This window comes from Priapulus caudatus, unplaced genomic scaffold, assembly GCF_000485595.1.
Source record: "Priapulus caudatus unplaced genomic scaffold, Priapulus_caudatus-5.0.1 Scaffold46, whole genome shotgun sequence".
Lineage (NCBI taxonomy): Eukaryota > Metazoa > Priapulida > Priapulimorpha > Priapulimorphida > Priapulidae > Priapulus > Priapulus caudatus.
This window is the reverse complement of record NW_014577107.1, coordinates 336,191-356,848: the sequence shown is the minus strand read 5'-3', so window position 1 is coordinate 356,848 and position 20,658 is coordinate 336,191. Positions and strand designations below refer to the sequence as shown.

General features: G+C 39.3%; 1 protein-coding gene across 5 annotated transcripts; it reads right to left on the bottom strand.

Annotated features, from left to right (window-relative positions):
* Positions 1-1,028: 1,028 nt before the first annotated feature.
* LOC106820774 (putative cytochrome P450 120) lies at positions 1,029-14,114 on the bottom strand. Of its 5 annotated transcripts, none has more exons than XM_014825340.1 (11): positions 13,951-14,114; positions 9,476-9,603; positions 9,135-9,212; positions 8,040-8,130; positions 7,847-7,882; positions 7,301-7,514; positions 6,740-6,928; positions 5,425-5,535; positions 4,880-5,007; positions 4,486-4,573; positions 1,029-2,429 (listed from the first exon to the last, which is right to left on the bottom strand). In XM_014825340.1, exons 2-11 carry the CDS (start codon positions 9,570-9,572, stop codon positions 2,109-2,111), a joined length of 1,353 nt encoding a protein of 450 aa, XP_014680826.1. In that variant the 5' UTR covers positions 9,573-9,603; positions 13,951-14,114; the 3' UTR covers positions 1,029-2,108. The 5 variants fall into 5 exon arrangements, with proteins under 5 accessions (XP_014680826.1, XP_014680829.1, XP_014680830.1 ...); XM_014825343.1 differs by having other exon boundaries at positions 2,177-2,302; XM_014825344.1 differs by lacking the exon at positions 1,029-2,429 and adding an exon at positions 2,559-2,667.
* Between the last annotated feature and the right edge of the window lie 6,544 nt (positions 14,115-20,658).

Genomic DNA, 20,658 nt, shown 5'->3' with positions numbered 1-20,658 from the left:
CGTCTGTAAGTCGATGTACTCAGGATATGTCAGCATGCTTTTGCACCCTAAATAAAAACCAAACAGTACCACAAGGTAGCTAGAGCCAGAGGGGTATCAGGACCCCAATGAAGGATGTGAATACTAAATAGGCCCTATAGAGTTTTTGTATTGGTAATGTATGTTTTAATCGCTCTGAATGAACAACTTGAGTTTTAATGATTTAAAAATGAAAATAATGAAATACTTTTGAAATAATGAATATTTTCGGCGGTGGCTCTGACGGCATGCGGGCGGGGGACGGTAAACTCATACCTCAATTCTCATGGCCTAAACAGATAACGGGCCGAAACTGCATGTTATTATAGCCATCATAAACATACTTCAGGTGGACCCAACAATTTCTTGGCCACCACAAAGAGATTACGAGAGCAAACATTTCTTAGACACAACAAACGAATGGTGGGCCCAAAAATTTCTTAGCCACCACAAACAGATTGTGGGGACTAAGATTTTCTAGCCAGTGTGGTCCTAAGAAAAATGCTTACACATCATCATAGCCACTCCTATTATTGTAATAAGCTTCCAGTTTACATGTAACTCGTGCATATGTGGCTCATCAGTTTTGTTGTGGAGGCTTTACTTTTCTATCTAGTAGGACTCCGTGCTCTCACTCGGACCTGTATAAAATTCCTGAACTGTGGCTAAAATTTGTTAAAATCACATATCCCGCAATGAAATAACCGTTCTAAGTTAAAAACAAACGTACGTACGTGAGAATTGACGTTTCAATCCTTCTTAGCACTGCATGTTTCGTAATGATTGTCTCCATGGACATTATGGGTAAAAAATGCTATCCAAGTTATATGTAATGACGTAAAAATGATGGCTTATAATTACCGTGGTGTCACGGAACACGCGACATACTTATCCGGCAGCAATATTGGTGAACATCTCAGATACTGGTACTGACACTATGCAACCTTTATGGAAATTTCCATATTGTGTGGGACAAGCTGTGACATAAAGATATAACAACGAAGCAGATGTAACTTTTTTTCAAAATATAAATATTTTAATGCAGCTACAGAGGAATTAAACAATCAACAGAATCATCAGATTTTTCTAATATCTTTATAACCACATTATAAACTTTTGCAAAAAAATAATTTGAAGCACACTTGGGGGTTTGCTTCTGCAATTACTTACAGAACCATGAGCATGTAAGATAATTAGTAATCTTATATTTAAATCTGCACCGACACAAAATTATATATATATATTGCCATGGTAAAACAAAATGGTTGTATAACAGTTAGTCTGTATTAGTGAATTTTCACACACTGCAGTTTTCATAAGCTGTATATTAATATATCTCTGAGAATATTGTAGGATATTGCATTTCAGGCCCGACCAAAAACCTTTTACATGGAGGGTATCCCCCCCCCACACACACACAAACTTAAACCCCCTTAACACACTACTGCCAGGTAAAGTCACAAACTCTTCAGACCAACTTAACAGCTCTGTTGAAAAACTATATATGAATATTTGATAAGAATTCAAAGTACAGCAAAGTTTACTTTTGGTCTATCATATTGAAAACCTGCTTTTCTCTGATCTCAGCTATGTTATGACAACGACATTCTTAACCTATACAAGTGCATAGATATCAATCAACACGTCTAAATGCTGAACATGATCAAAAACATCAAATGAGCATTATATGTGCTCATAATAAATTATCATATTTTAATGCACTGTGTGTATATAAATAATTGGAATGCACAATTTTATCAATGTTTCTATTATAAAAAATATCAATATCACTGAGATCTTCATGCATATAATATCAAAATGTCATTAGAAAAAATAACGCATTCACGCAGTAAAAACTGCTATGGCGTTTTAGAGTGTATGTATACACGCATGTACACGTTTGCAATTTTAATGTATAGTTTCAAAGGCACATATAGACTGTTGCAATACACTGCTGAATGTATGTGCTCTATATAGTTTACAATTTAGAACCCCAACATTCATCTGTTACAAACGTTCTGCCTTAGATGTTGTCAGACTTTATTACCATTAACCACAGTTAACATTACATGTGACATTCAAGCATATGGTCACTGGATTTCTGTATCACTGGTACAAGAAGCAGCGACCTCTCCAAAACAATGGGCCGTACCGCCTGTCTCACAGACGGGATCATCACTACAGGCAATTACCAGAAGGTTCTTCTTAACATTGTCCTCTTTCTGCTGTTTATCAGCATTCATCACGATCACAGCAGGTCTTTGACTAGACCAGGTAGGCTTTCCTGCAGTAGAAACAAACTTCGCCAAAGGAGATCGCAGAGGTCGTGACACTGGCAGCCACTTGCGAGGAGAACCGGCATTCTCGACAATGTCCCACGTGCTGCGCATCACCAGTCTGCTTGTGACCGCCTTATAGCAAGTGAGAAAGGTTAATGAGTGATTGAATAATTTCATCGGATCTCTATAGTTCACATGAAAATAAAGTTTATCTCAGTTAGATCCACAATAAGTACTAAATACTTACACTGACGAAATTTTCGTCCATCTCTCCGATAGACTTCCTCAGGTCTGATGTTTCAAGGTAGATGGCAGCACTGGAAACAAAGTTTGAACCTGGTCACTTTCGGGCGGCCCCCAGTCTGCGGTCCTATAGAGCAGGTGCAATTGAGGATATTGTTATATATATGGGACAGGTGGTATGACCCCTCACCTCTGTTCTCGAATGTGACCAGGTGCAAACTTCATTTCCAGTGCTGCCATCTACCTGTAAACATCAGACCTGAGGAAGTCTATGAGAGAGATAGACGAACATTTCCTCAGTGTAAGTATTTATACATATTAAGTATTATAACTTATTGTGGATCTAACTGAGATAAACATTATTTTCAAGGTTAATGACTGTTCACGTAAACCACTGAAGTATGCATGTGAAGATCAGAAGCATGTGGCATCGAACAAATATCACAAGCACACATGCGATAATACCAGTGTTTCCCCTGGCCAAAAATGTCAGCGAGGGGGTAAAAATTTTGTTGGTGGTTGCGCAATCCGAGGAGCGAGCAATGCGAGAACCAAAGGTGATGCGATTTTTTTAATGGTGCAATTTGGTGCATTCTAAGCTATTCTGAACACATTATATGACTCTTGAATCGCCTTTTCAAGTTGTCAAAAGAAACAAACGAACTATGAATAGGAAATCAGGGGGCTGAAAATAGGGCAAGTCCGAGGTCCGGGACCTGCCGATTCCACGCTCGGACCTTTGTAATTTCCAAGCAGAAAGTCCGTCAGACCTATCAATAATTTACAGTACTCCACTTTCATTAAATAAAAAATCATTAAACCATTGAAAATTGCAAAGAAATAAAGCGAAAGTAGATAGATTTTTGGTCACCGTCGACATCTAGTATCATATTTATGATTCACAATGAAACATACCAAGTATAAGAGTTAAATTTACCGAAAATCTGATCCCAATTACACGTACTGATAGCGCATGCTCCAACGTTAGTATCAGAGTTTCAGCATAAAGGAAGTATCCCATCGTTCGTGCGAGTAACTCGGAATTCCTGCAGTTTTGATTCAACAAATATAAAGGGAATCCCGCACACGTAAAGCGAGGGGAATTCCCGCGGAACACTGTCACTGACGTGACCTAGATATGTACATTTTCTCACAAAGACCCTCAAGTCGACAAAGAATCGTACGTCTTCCGTTCCACTAAGATTATAAGATATAAACTCATTCAAATAGCTGTCTTGTTTTGGATTAGAAATATATTTAGTGGCAGAAGAAATGATAATGAATGCAAGAGAACCAACCACGCGACTGCATACATTAGGGTCATAATGTCATGTTGAACAGGATTCCTCGTTTCCCTTTGAATTGAACTTTGAATTAAATAGTAGCGGCTCGTCTCCATACACCCGGCGCGGCGCGGCAAAATTCAAATCTTATCTTACGGCGCAGTCTCTGCTGACACAGTGTTCCACATTGTATGCACGCTATGCATGCTGACTGGGTTATGAACCGTGCTCACGTGACCAGCTGATTCCAGGTAGGGATAGTGAAAGTTCTTGTTGCGGTGAGAGTCGCGTTCTAACGTAGACGCAGAGTCGAGTAGACGTGTTTGTATGGTTTGCCTGTGTTGTGACTAGTGTGTATTGTGTGTGCATGTTGACAGTATTGTGAGTACGCGGCGTTGTGTTTTACGTTTGGAGCTTTATTTCGATATTAGTTCAATAAAGTGTAGTTTATTGATGGAAGAACAGTGATTTTCGTCAAGGAGTAGGTGTTTTTGGATAAATTTCTGCGTGGCAGCTAGAATTTGAGCAAGGCGGTCGCCTCGCTCGTGTCAATGCAGGGGAAACACTGATACCAGATATTAAATAATACTGGAGAGCAGTGGTTAGCTGGCACAAGTGACATTCGTTTCATTGCTAGACAACCTTCAGAATGAGATACTCACTTTTAAGATTGTCCAGACAAGATGCTGGCCAATGCAATTTCTTGGTCCACCACCAAAACAGTAGAGTTTCTCCTTGTCAGAATCGCTGCTGTAAATACCAATCAGTCCTTTGTAATTACATGCAAATCAACTATTCTGTACAGATGATTCATTTACCTCCGTATGTTTTATAAAAGCTACAGAACTTTTCAATTTTCTAGCTGTTATTCTAAACTGTAAAGTAATATACACAATATTAATGTATAGGACCTTATATATCCATAGGACCTAATGGAGGTTTTACCCCCTTAAATTCCACATATATCTGACAATACGCCATACACAGCCATTTTGCTATAAATATACCATACCGTAGCTATAAGCAGTGAAGTATCTACACGTGAAAGATACGAACCAGTCTTTCCAGCGAGCAGGTAAGAAGCTTTCTGGCTGAGGAAAAGCTTCTGGGTCAAGGTGGGCTGCATGTGCCAGGTATATCACTGCATAATTCTTTGGTATGTGAAACCCACCAATGGTACACTCCTGGTAATGAAAAAAGATACTATGAATTAAAAAGACACTATAACATTTTATTTATTATTGGAAACATTCAGCTTTACATAAACATAAGTTTAAGTCGGGTCACCTCTTCTCATAATCAGCCATGAACACACAAATTCACGCACATACACTCACACCATACTAAGTTTATAGAACAAATAAATATTACTTCTTGCTTACACTTATTGGATTTAAAACTCATACATATATGCATAAGTACTCAAATCATGAAACCCATTATTAAGATACACACAGCTTTTATACAATACATACCGGTACGTAATAATTCTGGTTATTAACTTCTTGAAATTATGTCAATAATATAAAAATGTCGATCTTACATTCTGACCAAAAGATTAAGATCTAATAAATATGTTGCATGCCATAATTCTGACTTACCATAATTGCAACACGCCTACCACCTATAAATGGTGGCCATATTCTCATCACCTCCAGTAGAATGCATTCCAAGAGGGAAACGTCCAATTCCCCATTTTTAATCAGAGGTTCCTGTAAGCAAAACGTATCAGTAGAGACCAGAATATTCCTATACATAACCTCTCTTACTCTGTGCACACAATCTACAAGCAATATAAAATGTCAAGCTTAAATTCACACAATAGCCATTAAGCAGGCCATGAAGTTAAACAAGACTGAGAACCACACATAAATGAATACGCAATGTAATATTAAAATAAGGGTACTATAATATTTTTGTAATTAACCTTTAACTTAACTTTAAAATTGCTACCTTTTATTTTCACATAAATCTATTGATATCAATTTTAAACACCCTAGCTTTCTCAGTTCTAAAAATCAATAAAATTAGACTTTCATTACACTCCATGCACTTATCAGAGAGTTACTTATTGTATAGCTATGAAATGTATGACCTTCAAGTTCATGAAATTCACCTCAAAAGCAAAAGCACATAACATTCCAACTGGATTGCTTAAAGGGACAGTAGCCTCTAGGATTTTACTGCATACAACTGTACTTACTGTATAACAAATCGTCTATACCCACATGTATTTGTCACCAGATACTTAATTAATTATTTACACATCAACGCTACGAAATTTGAACGGCGCCATGACACCCGCGACCGTGCTGCCACCCTGAAAAAGTTGCGTTTTTGCATTTTTATTTTGCAGGTAAATGACCGAGGGCTAATCACAAAAGTGCAATTATATTTATACCTAAATGCTATTTAACCGAACGATATTCATTTTAGGGCAAATTTATCCATATTATAACTGAAACTATATGTCGTTTATAAGATATTACAATCCTTTTGCTTTTAAATGAATAAATAAGAAATACCCTCGGTCTGTAGCCCTTGGCTGGAAAGTGGTTTTGCGCAACTTCTCAGATCGTGCGCTTTGAGTGGCGCCACCGTCGTTGTAATCAAACTGTAGTCGTTAGTTTTAAAACATTTTTTAAAAATATTTCTAATAATGATTGAACCATGAAACTTTTTATGTAGCGCAATTATAACCTAAATTAGCTGAAAATAACCCTAGAACCTAGAGGCTACTGTTCCTTTAATGTTGTTCAACAAACTAAAACGTTGTCTTGGAACAGCGATCTCTATTTCATAGAACATAATTTAACATATGACTCGCTTCTTTCAACATGCAACGTTGCATGACACACAGTCCAACTAATGTTTCACTGTGGGTCATAGGCCTAAGATCGCCACTGGCCTGCTTACATGGCACCAGAGGTGTGAGCAGCAGATGAACGATGTGAGGAGGGATGACAACGCTTTCGGCACGAGCGCAGAGATGAAAAGCAATAGGTTTTGTTCAGCGTCTTCGCTCTGCAGGGCAGTCTTGATCCGTGCAGGAAAGCCATCTTCTGCAGTCTGCAGTCTCTTCTTTATGATTTTCAACAGCTGCTCCTAAAAAAATGCAAACACCTGTATCGGTATTTACTGTTTGAGCAAGGAGAGTTTCGTGTAATCTCATTACTGAGCAAATTCACAGATGTTTAGCAGATGTTAAAAAACTTGTTACTTTCTGAATTCAATATTGAAACCATGTGCGGACACTACTGTAATGCAAAGCATTAGTTACCTAATGTATACCATGTGACACTATAGAATTAACATCATCTATAACTACTGAGCTCTTGTAGAGATAGAAGCAACACCTATATAATGGGATAATCCAGTTCAATTTCTATTCCACAAGTAAGAGTTCATATGCCGTTTAATCTTTCAGGATTTTGGATCAAGACTGGAGGTTTTTTGCACACATATATACATATATACCTTTGCATGCAATGCTTTGCTAAAGCCTGAAGACACTAGCCAGGGAAGACTCAGGCTCAGTGGGACTGAGATCATACCATGCCAGTGCACAGTGCTTAATTCGCAGAGCTCCTTCATTAGATCCACTGACAGGGAATGATCCAGGCCGAGAAACAGAGAAAGGCAAAGTTGCGTTGTCACCTGCTTGAAATGCTCATACACCAGAATGTAGTCCCTGTACACAACAATACAGAAGAGTTACCAATAGAAAAAGTACTGATTGCAGACCATAATAACCACTACACTGATAAATCAATACTGAATAAATAATAATCTCAATGCCATCAGCACACATGTATTCAATGTGTATGCCAACATTTCAAATGTCAAATGTGTAAATGTCAACATGTATTTAATGTGTTCAATAAAGGATGCATATATAGTAATGAAATTTTGTAACATAAATGTTCAATACCGTGTATTATTAAACCTCGTTTAGGAATATGTCTTGTCTAATAAAGGAGATATTATAATGTAGGAATTATTAAATAAATACAAAATGCTCACTTTGACAACATGGTCTCCACAGCTTCTTCCGCAAACCTGTCATCAAAGCAAAATTATTTATTTATTATATACATAGTACACACCATAGTAACACAACTACGAAGCTTTATCAAGCCACAGAAATCATACTACTAACAAGGTATATAAAATATAATAACTCTCATGTTAGATGAATAGTTGACCATATTTATACCTATCAATCTGCACACTATGTTCATTTAGTGATGTTGATGCTGGTTGGAAGAGATCATGTAAGCTCTGTCTTAATTCTTCTGCTTCTAATCCTATCACATGGATTCAAAGAACAGCATGTTAAAATAAATGCAAAGACAAAAATATATCAGAATAACTAAATAGTATATGGTAACTGTTAATACAGGTTTCTTGAATTAGCATATTTGGAATTAATATGTTAAGAAACCCATATATATGCACGCACACACACTTGTGTGGGTGGTGATGGCAGTGGTGATGGTGGTGCTGCTGCTGCTGCTGCTACTACTCTGGCTGCTAATGCTATTGCTACTGCTACTTAGAACTACCACTGCAACTGCTACTGTTGTTGTTGGTGCTACTGCTACTGCTACTGCTACTGCTACTGCTGTGGTTGCTGCTGCTGCTACTGCTACCACTGTTGTTGCTGCTGCTGCTGCTGTTGTTGTTGCTGCTGCTACTGCTACTGCTGTAGTTGCTGCTGCTGCATGCTACCGCTGTAGTTGCTGCTGAGCTACTGCTGTTGTTATTGCTACTGCTACTGCTACTACTACTACTACCACTGTAGTTGCTGCTACTGCTGCTGCCCCTGCTTGCTGTAACGGCGCGTGGGACACGACGAATGGCAACACATACACATTACAAGAGCCTAGAGGCAGTTGGTAAATACGAATACGTTTAAATACGAATTCGACTTAGTAAAATACCTTCAACACATTCTCTAGACGTACTTGAATATATATATATATATATATACCGTGTGAAAACTTGTTTTAACCGGTATCACATTTGGCAGAATGTTAGATTCCTACTAGCCTGCCTGTCTGTCCTTCGATGGCAACTATAGATAGCATTGATATCTCACGAGACTGTGAGGAGCAGAAGGGATAGTGGCGTGTAAAAAATTCTATAGGACTCCATAGAAAAAATTTCTATAGGAATTCATTTCTATACAACTCTATAGGAAACTTTCCATAGAACTATGTGGGTAAATAATATACTATAATAATAATATAATTGGAACATTTTTCTATAGTTCTATGGGGAAAAATTGTACCTATTTTTAACAACTCACCATCTGAAAATAGCAGGCTGTTGCCATAAATTTGGTGAAAGAAATCCTTATATCCCATTCGAAAACAGTTGTACTTGTCTGCAATGGATAGAGTGTGAAATTGTGATGTTACAGCATAGATCAGATGTACTTTCTAAACACAATTTACGATTTTGATTATGAATGAAGCTATATTATTTTATTTTATTATTATTTTGTTTTATTTATATTATTTATATTACTATATTTTATATGTTGTTTAGCAACATTAGACCATAGAAAAACCTGAAGGCAAGACAATATTTGCATATTTTTGCTTTGATAAGATTAATATTTAAATCGATCAACACATAATTGTTTACCATGCAGCAATTCCCTCACAGCTGTATTCGATCCAATAAAGACTGTTGGTTGGTTAAGAAAACGTGCTTGGAATATTCTTGAACGATGGTTATTCATATGTTTCTGAACAAACTCAGTGGTATTCCTGCAAAAGATATATAATATAGTCACTATAATTTATAACTCAAATAATGACAGCATATCTAGACCTATAGCCAACTCAGCTGGCTGTTTTTGGGTTTATAAATATATATAAGAGCCTATTCAGAAATGTTACGAGGGCAATTATATGAGACGTAAATCATAAAACAACAAGACAACAATCTGATACATTGCACAGCTTATTTAAAGGGATACTAGACTCTAGGATTTTACTGCATACAACTGTACTTAATGTATAACAAATCGTCTATACCCACACGTACTTGTTACCAGATACCTAATTTAATTGTTATAATTAATTATACATCAACGCTACAAAATTTGAACGGCGCCATTGACACCCGCGGCCGTGCTGCCATGCACCCTAAAAAAGTTGCGCTTTTCCCAATATATTTTGCACATTACAAACTGATGGCTAATCACAAAGGTGCAATTATATTTATATCTAAATGCTATTTAACCAAACGATGTTCATTTTAAAACACATTCATCCATAATATAACTGAAACTATATGTCGTTTATAAGATATTACAATCCTTTTGATTTTAAATGAATGAATAAGAAACACCCTCGGTCTGTCGCTCTGGGCTGAAAAGTCGTTTTGCGCAACGTTTCAGATCGTGCACTTTGAGTGGCGCCACCGTCGTTGTAATCAAACTGTAGTCGTTAGTTTTAAAACATTAAAAAAAAATTTCTAATGGTGATTAAACCATGAAACTTTTTATGTAGCATAATTTTAACCTAAATTAAATGAAAATAACCCTAGAACCTAGAGTAAAGGATCCCTTTAAGCCAATTTTCCATTGCGAACAGAAATGCGTGCATGCATGCTGCATAATAACCATGCACACTTTGTAATGCACACTTTGTGGCCAGCTTTTAACTGTGTTTAATAAATACCCACTACTAGCCAGGCTGCCACCTGCCATAGGTGCCTGAAAATCCTTAACAAAATAGGCAGTCAGTATTATACTTTAGAAAACAGCATCTTTTTCGCTTTCTTAAAATGCTAGTTGGACACTGCATCAGAAATTTTTTGATGTTCAAATAATTTTTACAAACTTGAAAAGTATACAAAATCAAGTTAGTGTGAAACCTATAATCGCAATAGGCCAAGGAGTGTGTGCAAGTTTCACCAGCACACACAATGTTCACAATGCATTACGGTTTTGATAATAGAAATTGGCTTAGGAGTTATATGACACATACGTGACCACTACTAAATCACTACTGTTCACTATACACTCGGGTTAGACTTAGTGGATGTGACGTGTCATTTGCCAACCCATATGACATCATAGAGGTCATAGAGCCATAGAGGACATCATAGGTCATAGAGCCCGCAAGCCAGATATTTAAGCTGACAAGATGTTTTGTGGATGCATTATTTAGGCTAGCTTGATCATATGTGTGCTAATGGCATAGATATGGAGATGGATGGATAATTTCTGGGAATATAACATTTCTTCTAGATAACTCATGGTGTGAATTTGTCTGTTAGGCTGTTTTTAGGCATAGATATGTGGACTGGTATCAGCGAGTTAATTTGAGATTAATTTTTAACGCCAGCCAATTAACATGAAAAAAAATGAAACACACATGACACAGGAACAAATGGCTACTTGGCTCTAATGACGCCATACATCATGGAAACACCCACACATTTATTTTTGCCAATTTTGGCTCTTGAAGTTTGGATTTTGTAAATAGGATACTGTGGGAAATTCAATAGTGGACTCATCCAGCGAACGAGCTTGGCACTCGCCCGCTCACCAATGTCGAGTGAAAATAATATCGGGCGAGTAAAAGCTAAAGCTGACTCGCCCATGTTGGCGAGTAAAAAAAATTGTCTAAAACGTTAATCAATTGTTGGTTCCTTACGTTATATATCCAAACATTGATGAAAAACAGTTCTCGTAATTGTGAAGGGTGGCCATCCCACCGCATCCTCACTTTCTATTATCAAAGGTCGCCGACAGTCAGCACAGCGTGGCTGTGTCTATGTGCCTGGGGCGGCATATTGATTGATGTACGGGGGGGGGGGGAGGGAGTGCAGGATTGTTTAAAAGTCGCGTGGGGCATGTTAATTATATAGGGGTTTGGCACCGCTGGGATCAGAGGACGACAGCAAAATTCTTTCCTGGAATTGAGGAAAAAGCTGCAATCGGGAATGACACACAATGAGCGTGCCGGCACGCAAAGATAAACGTTGTGTGAATTTCATTACGATTTTCCAGGTATATATTGCAATATCAGGAGTGCATAATATCGATATAATATATAGATCTATATATATATATATATATATCAGGAGTAGATAATATAGGAATCCGGATAACTGGTGGCTGGATAAACGAGGTCGAACTGTATATGATATAGTCGCAGACGTCCATGGGACTGTTGTACCCAAACTTGGAATCATGCACAAACTAGGAATTACATAAATAACATTCTATTACGAATGCTCGGGACCAACTTACTCCAGCCAGTCGGCGGGAACTATACATTATTTCCGCATGCTGACTGGCTGGAGTAAGTTGGTCCCGAGCATTCGTAATAGAATGTTTCTATAGCCCTGCGGCAACTGTACACGGGCTATAGTACTAGAGCTAAACAGGACTATACTGAAGAATAGCATTGTATGAACGTATAAGATTGACATCGTAACTGCTGGCACACGAGTAATGACAACAACAACTTATGCACTCAGTCTCAGTCATAGATACGTATTAATAACGTAACCCAACATACATGTGGTAAACATCAGGTTTAGCGTCGTAAATTAACTTGCAAACGCCACCGCCAGATGGCGCTACGCGGTCTATCGGCGTTTCGGGCGTATCAGTGGAACATCGTCAGCACTCTCGTAGTTCTGGTACAGGGTAGCAGGAGGAGGAAGTTTAGAGTAGTACTAGTAGGTGGAGTAGGGAGAAGCTAGTGAAGAATGAGGAAGGGGAGAAGGGAGAAGCTGGTGGAGAAGGAGGAAGGGGAGAAGGGAGAAGGTGGTGGAGAAGAAGAAATTAGGGGAGAAAGGAGAAGCTGGTGGAGAAGGAGGAGGGGGAGAATCTGGTGGAGAAGGAGGAAGGGGAGAAAGGAGCTGGTGGAGGAGGAGGGGGAGAAGGGAGAAGCTGGTGGAGAGAGGAAGGGGAGAAGCTGGTGGAGCTCCACGATGTTCCACTGATACACCCGAAACGCCGATAGACCGTGTAGCGCCATCTGGCGGTGGCATTTGCAAGTTAATTTACGACGCTAAACCTGATGTTTACCCATAGATGTAACCTAGCTCTAGTACTATAGCCCGCGGATAGCTGCCGCAGCTATCCGCGGGCTATAGTACTAGAGCTAGATGTAACCCTACTCTTGTTGGGTTACATTATTGTATCTATCAGTATCGCTCATAGGGTCTATGTCCCCCAGGGTACTGCCGGAACGTACCCTGGGTACGGTCCGGTATACCGGAACGTAGGTACCCTGGTAACTATTTGATATGGTTAGAGTTAAGGCCAAGACACACTGCAGCGACAGCGACCGACCGTAACGACAAACGACAAGTCGGGGACGAAAACACAAAGAACCACACTGCAGCGACAACGCGACCGCTAACAACAAAGTTAACACCCATGCCTCACCACAGTGCCAGTGCCAGTGGCACACATAAACAAATGGCAAAAAACTCCTGCTGCTGCTTTTAAATAAATTGCTGTAAAAACGCTCTATATATTAACGATAATATAATAAAGTAATATATACGCAGCATATTATACGAACGTCTGATGGCTGACCGTAGCCTTGCACGTTTTTGGTTAGATGGTGTTCGCGGCCCCACTGTTTTCTGACGAGCGTGCGAGTTTAGGCGCTGGGGACCAGTCTACTTCCTGGCTAGCATTGGTTATTATTTTTTATGACGTAATCGGCAATGTCACGTGCCGATGGAAACGGCTGTGATTGCGCCATTTGTAAAGTGTCGCCGGCGAAAGTCGCTGGAAATAGAAACGTTTCTAAATATTTTTGTCGTCACGGTTGTCGCGGTCGTTCGTCAGCGTCAGTGTGCAATGGCTCATAGGAAACAATAGTTTCTAATTTTCTGAAAAAGTCGTTTGTACGTTACGGTCGGTCGCTTGTCGCTGCAGTGTGTCTTGGCCTCTTATAGGGTTAGGCCTTAGGGTTAGGGTTAGGGAGTAGGCGTAGGCGACTCCCTAGACTCGTTAGTGGAGAACTAGACTTCTAATTGTATGCTTTTGCGGCCGCTTCATTTAAACAGGAGGATCTTACAGCATATTGCTTACTAAATGTTAAGTGATGCATGATTAGCAATAATTTTATCCAACCTCTTAAAATTCAACTGCCTTGTCTCTCCAAAAACTGCTCGGCCACAACTTCCTGGCAAGCTAGCCATGGCACGTACGCGGTGTTGACTGAGAAGAGTAGCGACACGAGATGCTACAGAGCTAGATTACTTGAGTAAGCAGGCTTCTCAATCTGCACAGCAGCGAATAGCATGATCGCCTATCTGTTCGGTACGAGCACCTACAAGAAAACTACAAGATTACATATCTTGTGCACACAGAACGAAGTGCACTTCGAAGTCCACAAAAAACAAACCTATAGGTTTAATACATCACCGCGTGGTGCGCTCAGTCTCTTCCGCGTATCGGCCAACGTCCACAAAAGAGTTTCTCTCTCTTTCTCTCTCTCTCTCTCTCTCTCGCTCGCTGTCTTCTCTATCTATCTCTCTCTCTCTCTCTCTCTCTCTCTCTCTATATATATATATATATATATATATATATATATATATAGGCCATTATAATATACCCTTACCATGCACTCTTTCAGTATAATAATTATGTAACAGCTACTTTTAATCTCCAGCAAAGTTTCGGTGGGAAAACAGACACAACCCCCAAATGATTTCCACTTCATTCCCACCAATCTATATACCGCTCACTACACAACATTTGCACAAGCAAAACCAACTACACAACTAGCTATTCCCTGTTTAAAGCCCGGCGCACACGTGAGTAATTTAACTCAAGTAAAATAATGCATGCGTCAAAATTCTTACGAGTGCGCCGGGCTTAACATCACAATTAACACGCATATATCTAAAAAAAATCTCGACTTCCGTGCATGATAGAGGTTAAAGGATTTATGTCCAGCTTTTAAATGTAAATATAACCCAGTCACAAGGTGCATAACTCCTACTTCATCCTTTCCCGTCTTTCTCCAATCCTCCCTTGTCCTTTGCACGATCTCCTTCTTCTTCTGCCGCATGCACCTATCTTCCCTGACACCTTTCCTCATTCTCCCATCCGTCTTTTTCTCTCAGCAAGCTATGTAAATACCGTTTACTTCAGTCCGTACAGCACGCCTGAAACGGTGATCGCGCATGTGCAATATCTCCCGAGAAGAAGAATATTTTGCGGAAATTATGCACTTAGAATAGAGAGCAGGTATACTAGCATAGATCTATATGATAACATTCCGTCAATAGACCTCTCTTAAGAAATAGGAAGAAATCCTTGCATGTAAGGTACCCGCTGCATATACCAGTCAGTACTAAATCTGGCTACGATAGTGTGTTAGCGCATACGCAATATCTCACCAGAGGAGTCATATTTTTTGTAAGAATATGCATTTAATATGGTTTGGCGATATCTCAGCATAGATTTATGCAATAAATTATTATCAGTTCACCTGTGTTTATAATTTGGAGAGTGCCCTATCCTGTAGGGTGCAAAACTCCTACTTCATCCCCTTCCGTCATACCCCTTAATTAACTCTCTTGTCCTTCGCACGTTCTCCTTCTTCTTCTACTGCACTTAGCTATCTTTCCTGCCGCCTTTCTTCAGTCTCCCATGCGTCTTTCCTTCTCAGCAAGCTATATTTTGCAGTTTACTCCAGTCCGTACTGCACGCCCGAAACGGTGCTCGCTTATGCGCCATATCTCACCAGATGAGTTATATATTGTGATGAATATGCGTTTAATATGGTTAGGGCCTATCTCAGCATAGACTTTTGTAATAAATCGTTATCATCAGACCCGTGTTTATATTTAGGAAAGCGCCCTAGCCTGTATGGTGCAAAACACTTCATCCCCTCCAGTTCTTCACCTTACCTCCCTTGTCCCTCGCGCGATCTCCTTCTTCTTTTACTTCTATTTAAGCGCGTAATAGCGGCCGAAAAACAGTGTCTTAAGTAGCTATTCTGAGTATACTATTTTTCTGAAATTATGCGTTAAATATAGATTCACGGGCAGCTTGTCGTGAAACATTTCTTTCCCAACGCCTGGCTTTATTTATTTTAAGATGTCTTAGCTTCCCGATAACTCAATTGCTTCGTGTTTATCACACATTTTAATATATGTATATAAACAATTACATGTTACAATAACACGTTTTTTTATGTGAAACATAACAATGCCAATGTCTTACTTTAATAACTGCTACTTTCTTGTGTTCCTAACTTGTTTGCAACGTAGCGTAGCGTAGCGTTGCGTATGATCTCTGTTCGTGCGTACTGAATATCTGCTAATAGCATTAATGCTTTCTTGAGATTATACGTTCCATATAGATAACAGATACCCTAGTGACGTTTTATGCGGTTAATATGTATCCCAATGCTTCACTGCGTTGATTTTAGGATGCCGTGGCTTCGTGGCAACTCAATTCCCTCAACACCGAATATTATTACCTCCGCAAGGACAGTGGCGTAGTTAGGGAGGCCAAAGGAGGCCATGGCCCCCCTTGTTGATCCGAAAGTAAAATTTAAAAAACAAAACAAGAATTGCTCTACTAAAAAGAGAATTGTCGTAGTCAGAATGAAGGCTGTACATGTACTCAAATGTGCCTCAAAGACCATCTCCTGCGATCTACATTTTCAAAATGTTCTGCGTGAGGACTCCCATACCCCCCGTCTGTGTTTCACCCCCCCCCCCTCGTCGTAATCCTGGATCAGCCACTGAACAGTTACATATCTAGGGAGCAGAGAACAACGAACAGGAATGTCGCCTTTTTGCATGGCGTCCAAAACAAAGATTGCAGAGTTGAGAGGCGGAGGAGCATAGTATATGGAGAGGGAAGCGGAGGAACCATTAAAATATTAAGTCATTCACTATTTTGCGCAGTTCGTTGTTTTTGCCCCCCCCCTGTTAAAAAATCCTGGCTATGCCACTAGCCACGGAGGTTGTGTTTTCGCCCCTGTTAGTTTGTTTGTTGGTTTGTTTGTCTGTCTGTCAACAGGACATCTCAAAAAGTTACGGACGGATTTTGATGAAATTTTAGATTTTGGTGGTGATCCGAATCCAGATCTGGATCCACTCCAGGATACTTTTTTCTTTCTTTCTTTTGTGGGGAAGACTTCGGACGCATTCAAAATTAATTTTAAAAAATCCTGAATCTTTTTTTTCAAATTTCTGAAAATTTCATCAAACTCTATATTGGGTGTACCACCAAGATGGGGGGGGGGAATGTTACGCTGTGGCAGAGGTTTGCTATCTCCGATTGCTCTTGTTATGCACATGTTTACATTGACGTTGGGTGGCGTATCATTCAATGTAGAAATGGTGTATAACGGCAAAAGAAATGTACACTATTTTGTCAAAGTTATTAATTTAAACTAGAATGCAAATGCACTCAAATGATTTACTATGAGAAATAACAATTATAATACCTCACTTTGATAATTACAACTACTCGAGCGTTCCTAGCCTGATTGCGCCGTTGCATAGCTTATGGCGGCCGATCTCTGTTCGCGCGTTTCAAGTTGTCAATATTTTTGCTCTTATGAAAAAAGGTCAGTAACTTACATGTAGAAGTCTGCTAGGGGAAATGTTACTGCTTGTAAAAATTATCAGCTCAATCGAATATTAAATTTTGTCTAGAAACGTAATTGACATGTGAGCGGATATTATCCGTCTCTATATTGTGAATACTGATGCCTTTGAAATTTAACTGTTATCAAATTCAATCAGATAGCCGTCAAATCGAAACGCAATATGAAAATATTTTCAATATACTGTCCCTTTGATCGCAAGCTAGTGTAAACATCTAGCTGTACATCACATGTTCGTAACATCGTCGAGGGAATCAAAACTATTTATATATTATTGCATCCCATGACTTTGCAATCTATTCGGCAAATATGAAGTGAATAAGACAAACTTTCTTAAACGAACAATTTCAATTTGTATTAAAACACAAACGTAACACGTAACACAATTTGTATTAAAACACAAACACAAGCGATGACTCAGGAAAACTGCTACAGGTAGGGGAAATAACTGCGTCGCGCAAGCAATAGTGCCCGCTCAGGCGGGCACCATTGTTTCATAGTACCTGCGATGTTATCCAATGGAATTTCAACGATTTATCATGTGATGCACTAATGTATTGTTTTGTATTTTTTATGTATTGTATTTATTTTATTGTTTTATTTATATGCATTGTAGTGTTTTGTATTTCAGGATATTGTATTTTATTGTAGTTAGTTTCTGGTATTAATTATATGCTTGTATTGTATTGTATTTCAGGTTATGCATTGTATGGTATTTTATTGAGTTGTTGTGTTGTGTTTTCAGGGTTTCAGAGAATTTGTCTTGTTTGAGCAGATGGTTTTACTTGGCAATTCGTGTCAAGTATTGAAATTATATAAGAGCGGTCAGTAAGATTTGTCGGTTGGCAGTGTAAGCCATAAGTATTGTACTAATCGTGGTCAGTGCAAAGTCTTGTAAACATTGTTTTGTTTTTATTATGTGGGGATGTGTTAAGTGAAAGGGTTATTGTATTAGTATGGTCGACGGTACGTGGAATTTTATTTAATGTCGGTCTCTATTCGTCAGGAAGAGGTAGCGGGTGTGTATTTGTGTGTGTGTGTGTGTGTGTGTGTGTGTGTGTGTGTGTGTGTGTGTGTGTGTGGTGGTGTAGTGTTCAGTGTGTGTGGGTGTGTGTGTGTGTGTGTGTGTGTGTGTGTGTGGTGTGTGGCTTGTGTGTGGTGTGTGTGTGTGTGTGTGGTGTGTGTGTGTGTTCTTGAGTCTGGGGTGTGTTAGATATGGTGTGGTATGAAGTTAGTTGAAGAGGAAATTTAGATCAGCGGGACGTTGAAGCGATGATGGGGTCATCATTTTGAAGAAGGGGGAGGTAAATGTAACAGATGTTAACATACATGTATGTTAACATCTGTTACATTTACCTCCCCCTTCTTGAAAATGATGACCCCATCATCGCTTCAACGTCCCGCTGATCTAAATTTCCTCTTCAACTAACTTCATACGTACATATTAGTAGCTAGACTTAGCTTTAAATAGCCTGGGTTGGGGAAGAGTCAGTATAGTTGGCATCTAGGTTACAAATAGTAGGTATAATTGCGTGTGTGATGTAGACGCGTGTTAGTTTAGGACTATTAGTCTAGACAGGGGTGCAGACCGGGTACATGTGGTGGTTAGCCCAGACAAAGAACTAGGCAGTTGTGTGTATGATTAGTTAGGCAGGGTGAAGTTGTGTGTGATTGGTTAAGAGGACTTTGGACTTGTTTGTGATTGGTGGAGAGTTTGCATATAAATAAAAATTTGATAAAGGTCGGGAGTTGAGTTCTGGATTCTGGATGTTAGCGCGTACCGTTAGAGACATGTATTAGTTGTAAACAATATATTCTTTTAGTGAACACGAAATTTAAACTTCGTCTTTGATTATTTTACTCTAAATTATTTCATTCAAATCTTGGTGTAACTTTAACGCTATACACTAGCAATATTTTAACATCCCGTACCGTATGCGCGTACTATGTATGCGTGCGTAATAACATGGAAATGTAATTCAAATCTACAGCGCATTAGACATGTTTTTGCCAATCTCTCTATGTAGATTTCCTTCTTCTATTTGTAGCCTTCCTTCTGAAAAAGTGTGTAATTTCGTTACGTCATGGCATGTAGCAGCGGTAACCGGTAGCGGCGAATCCCCCGCACGCAGGAAGGAGGTCATGTGTAATATAATCATTCATGTCAACACGTAATAACGCGGGTGTCATCAGCAATGTCCGCCTGCGTCGCACACGCCGGCATACAGGTCACTCTAACATGTGCCTTCTCACTGCCGCCATCGAAGTACAGTTAGGCAAACTCGCACTAAAGTTCGCTTGGCTTTACCGTACATGGAAGGTCACAGAAGAAAGACACGTGTCGGGTGATATGAAGAGTACATAATAGCGACTAGTATCAGAGAGAGATCTCTATTATGTACTCTTGATGATATTCAACGCTAGTGTTCTCACTGGCTAGTCGCACGCGCTATAGTGTAGGCCCTACTTGCGAATCAGGTGACTTGCGAGTCACTGTTTACGCGCGTTGCGTGTGTTTCGATAAAGGTTTCGATCGTCACGTTGTTTGTAACTTATATTACGTCTCGTAATTAACTTAAGTTTCTCTTCCCGGGCGAAACGATTGGAGTTAGAGTAATCCCGCAAAATATTTTGTACTCCTACTCTAGGCAAGTACAATGAGCATACCTTTAAAATAATGAATTTTATGCCAGATTTTATGCTTGGTTGAGCGATTAAAGACGAAATTACGACGTCGTAAAGCCGTTACCTGGACGCCGTACATATACTGCAACCTGGGAAGGTTGAATTCTGTCCGCGGATAGGGTTCATGTATCACGGCCGCATCTTGCACGCAACTGCAGCATAGCAAACGATGCAATATGTAGCAGCCGTCATTAGGCTTTATACGAATAACCCCGGTAATATGTTCTGATAACATTTTGGTTAATTGCTGGAAAAGCGATGCGGGCATCATAATTGGCCGATCCTGATATATGAACAGATGTGAGTTACAACTGTAATTGTGTTCGCCGGTATTATTCGGCGTGTCATTTTGCAGTCATTTTTATGAGAATATGACTGGTGGGTGTCCAAAGCTACTGTGATTACCATTTCGATCAGGATTTTGATCGATGAACGTTAAATGTTCTGGCTCATTTATATATAGTACGATAATGACAATTGTCATCTGCTGACGACCTATATAATATATATGCTGTGTGTATATAT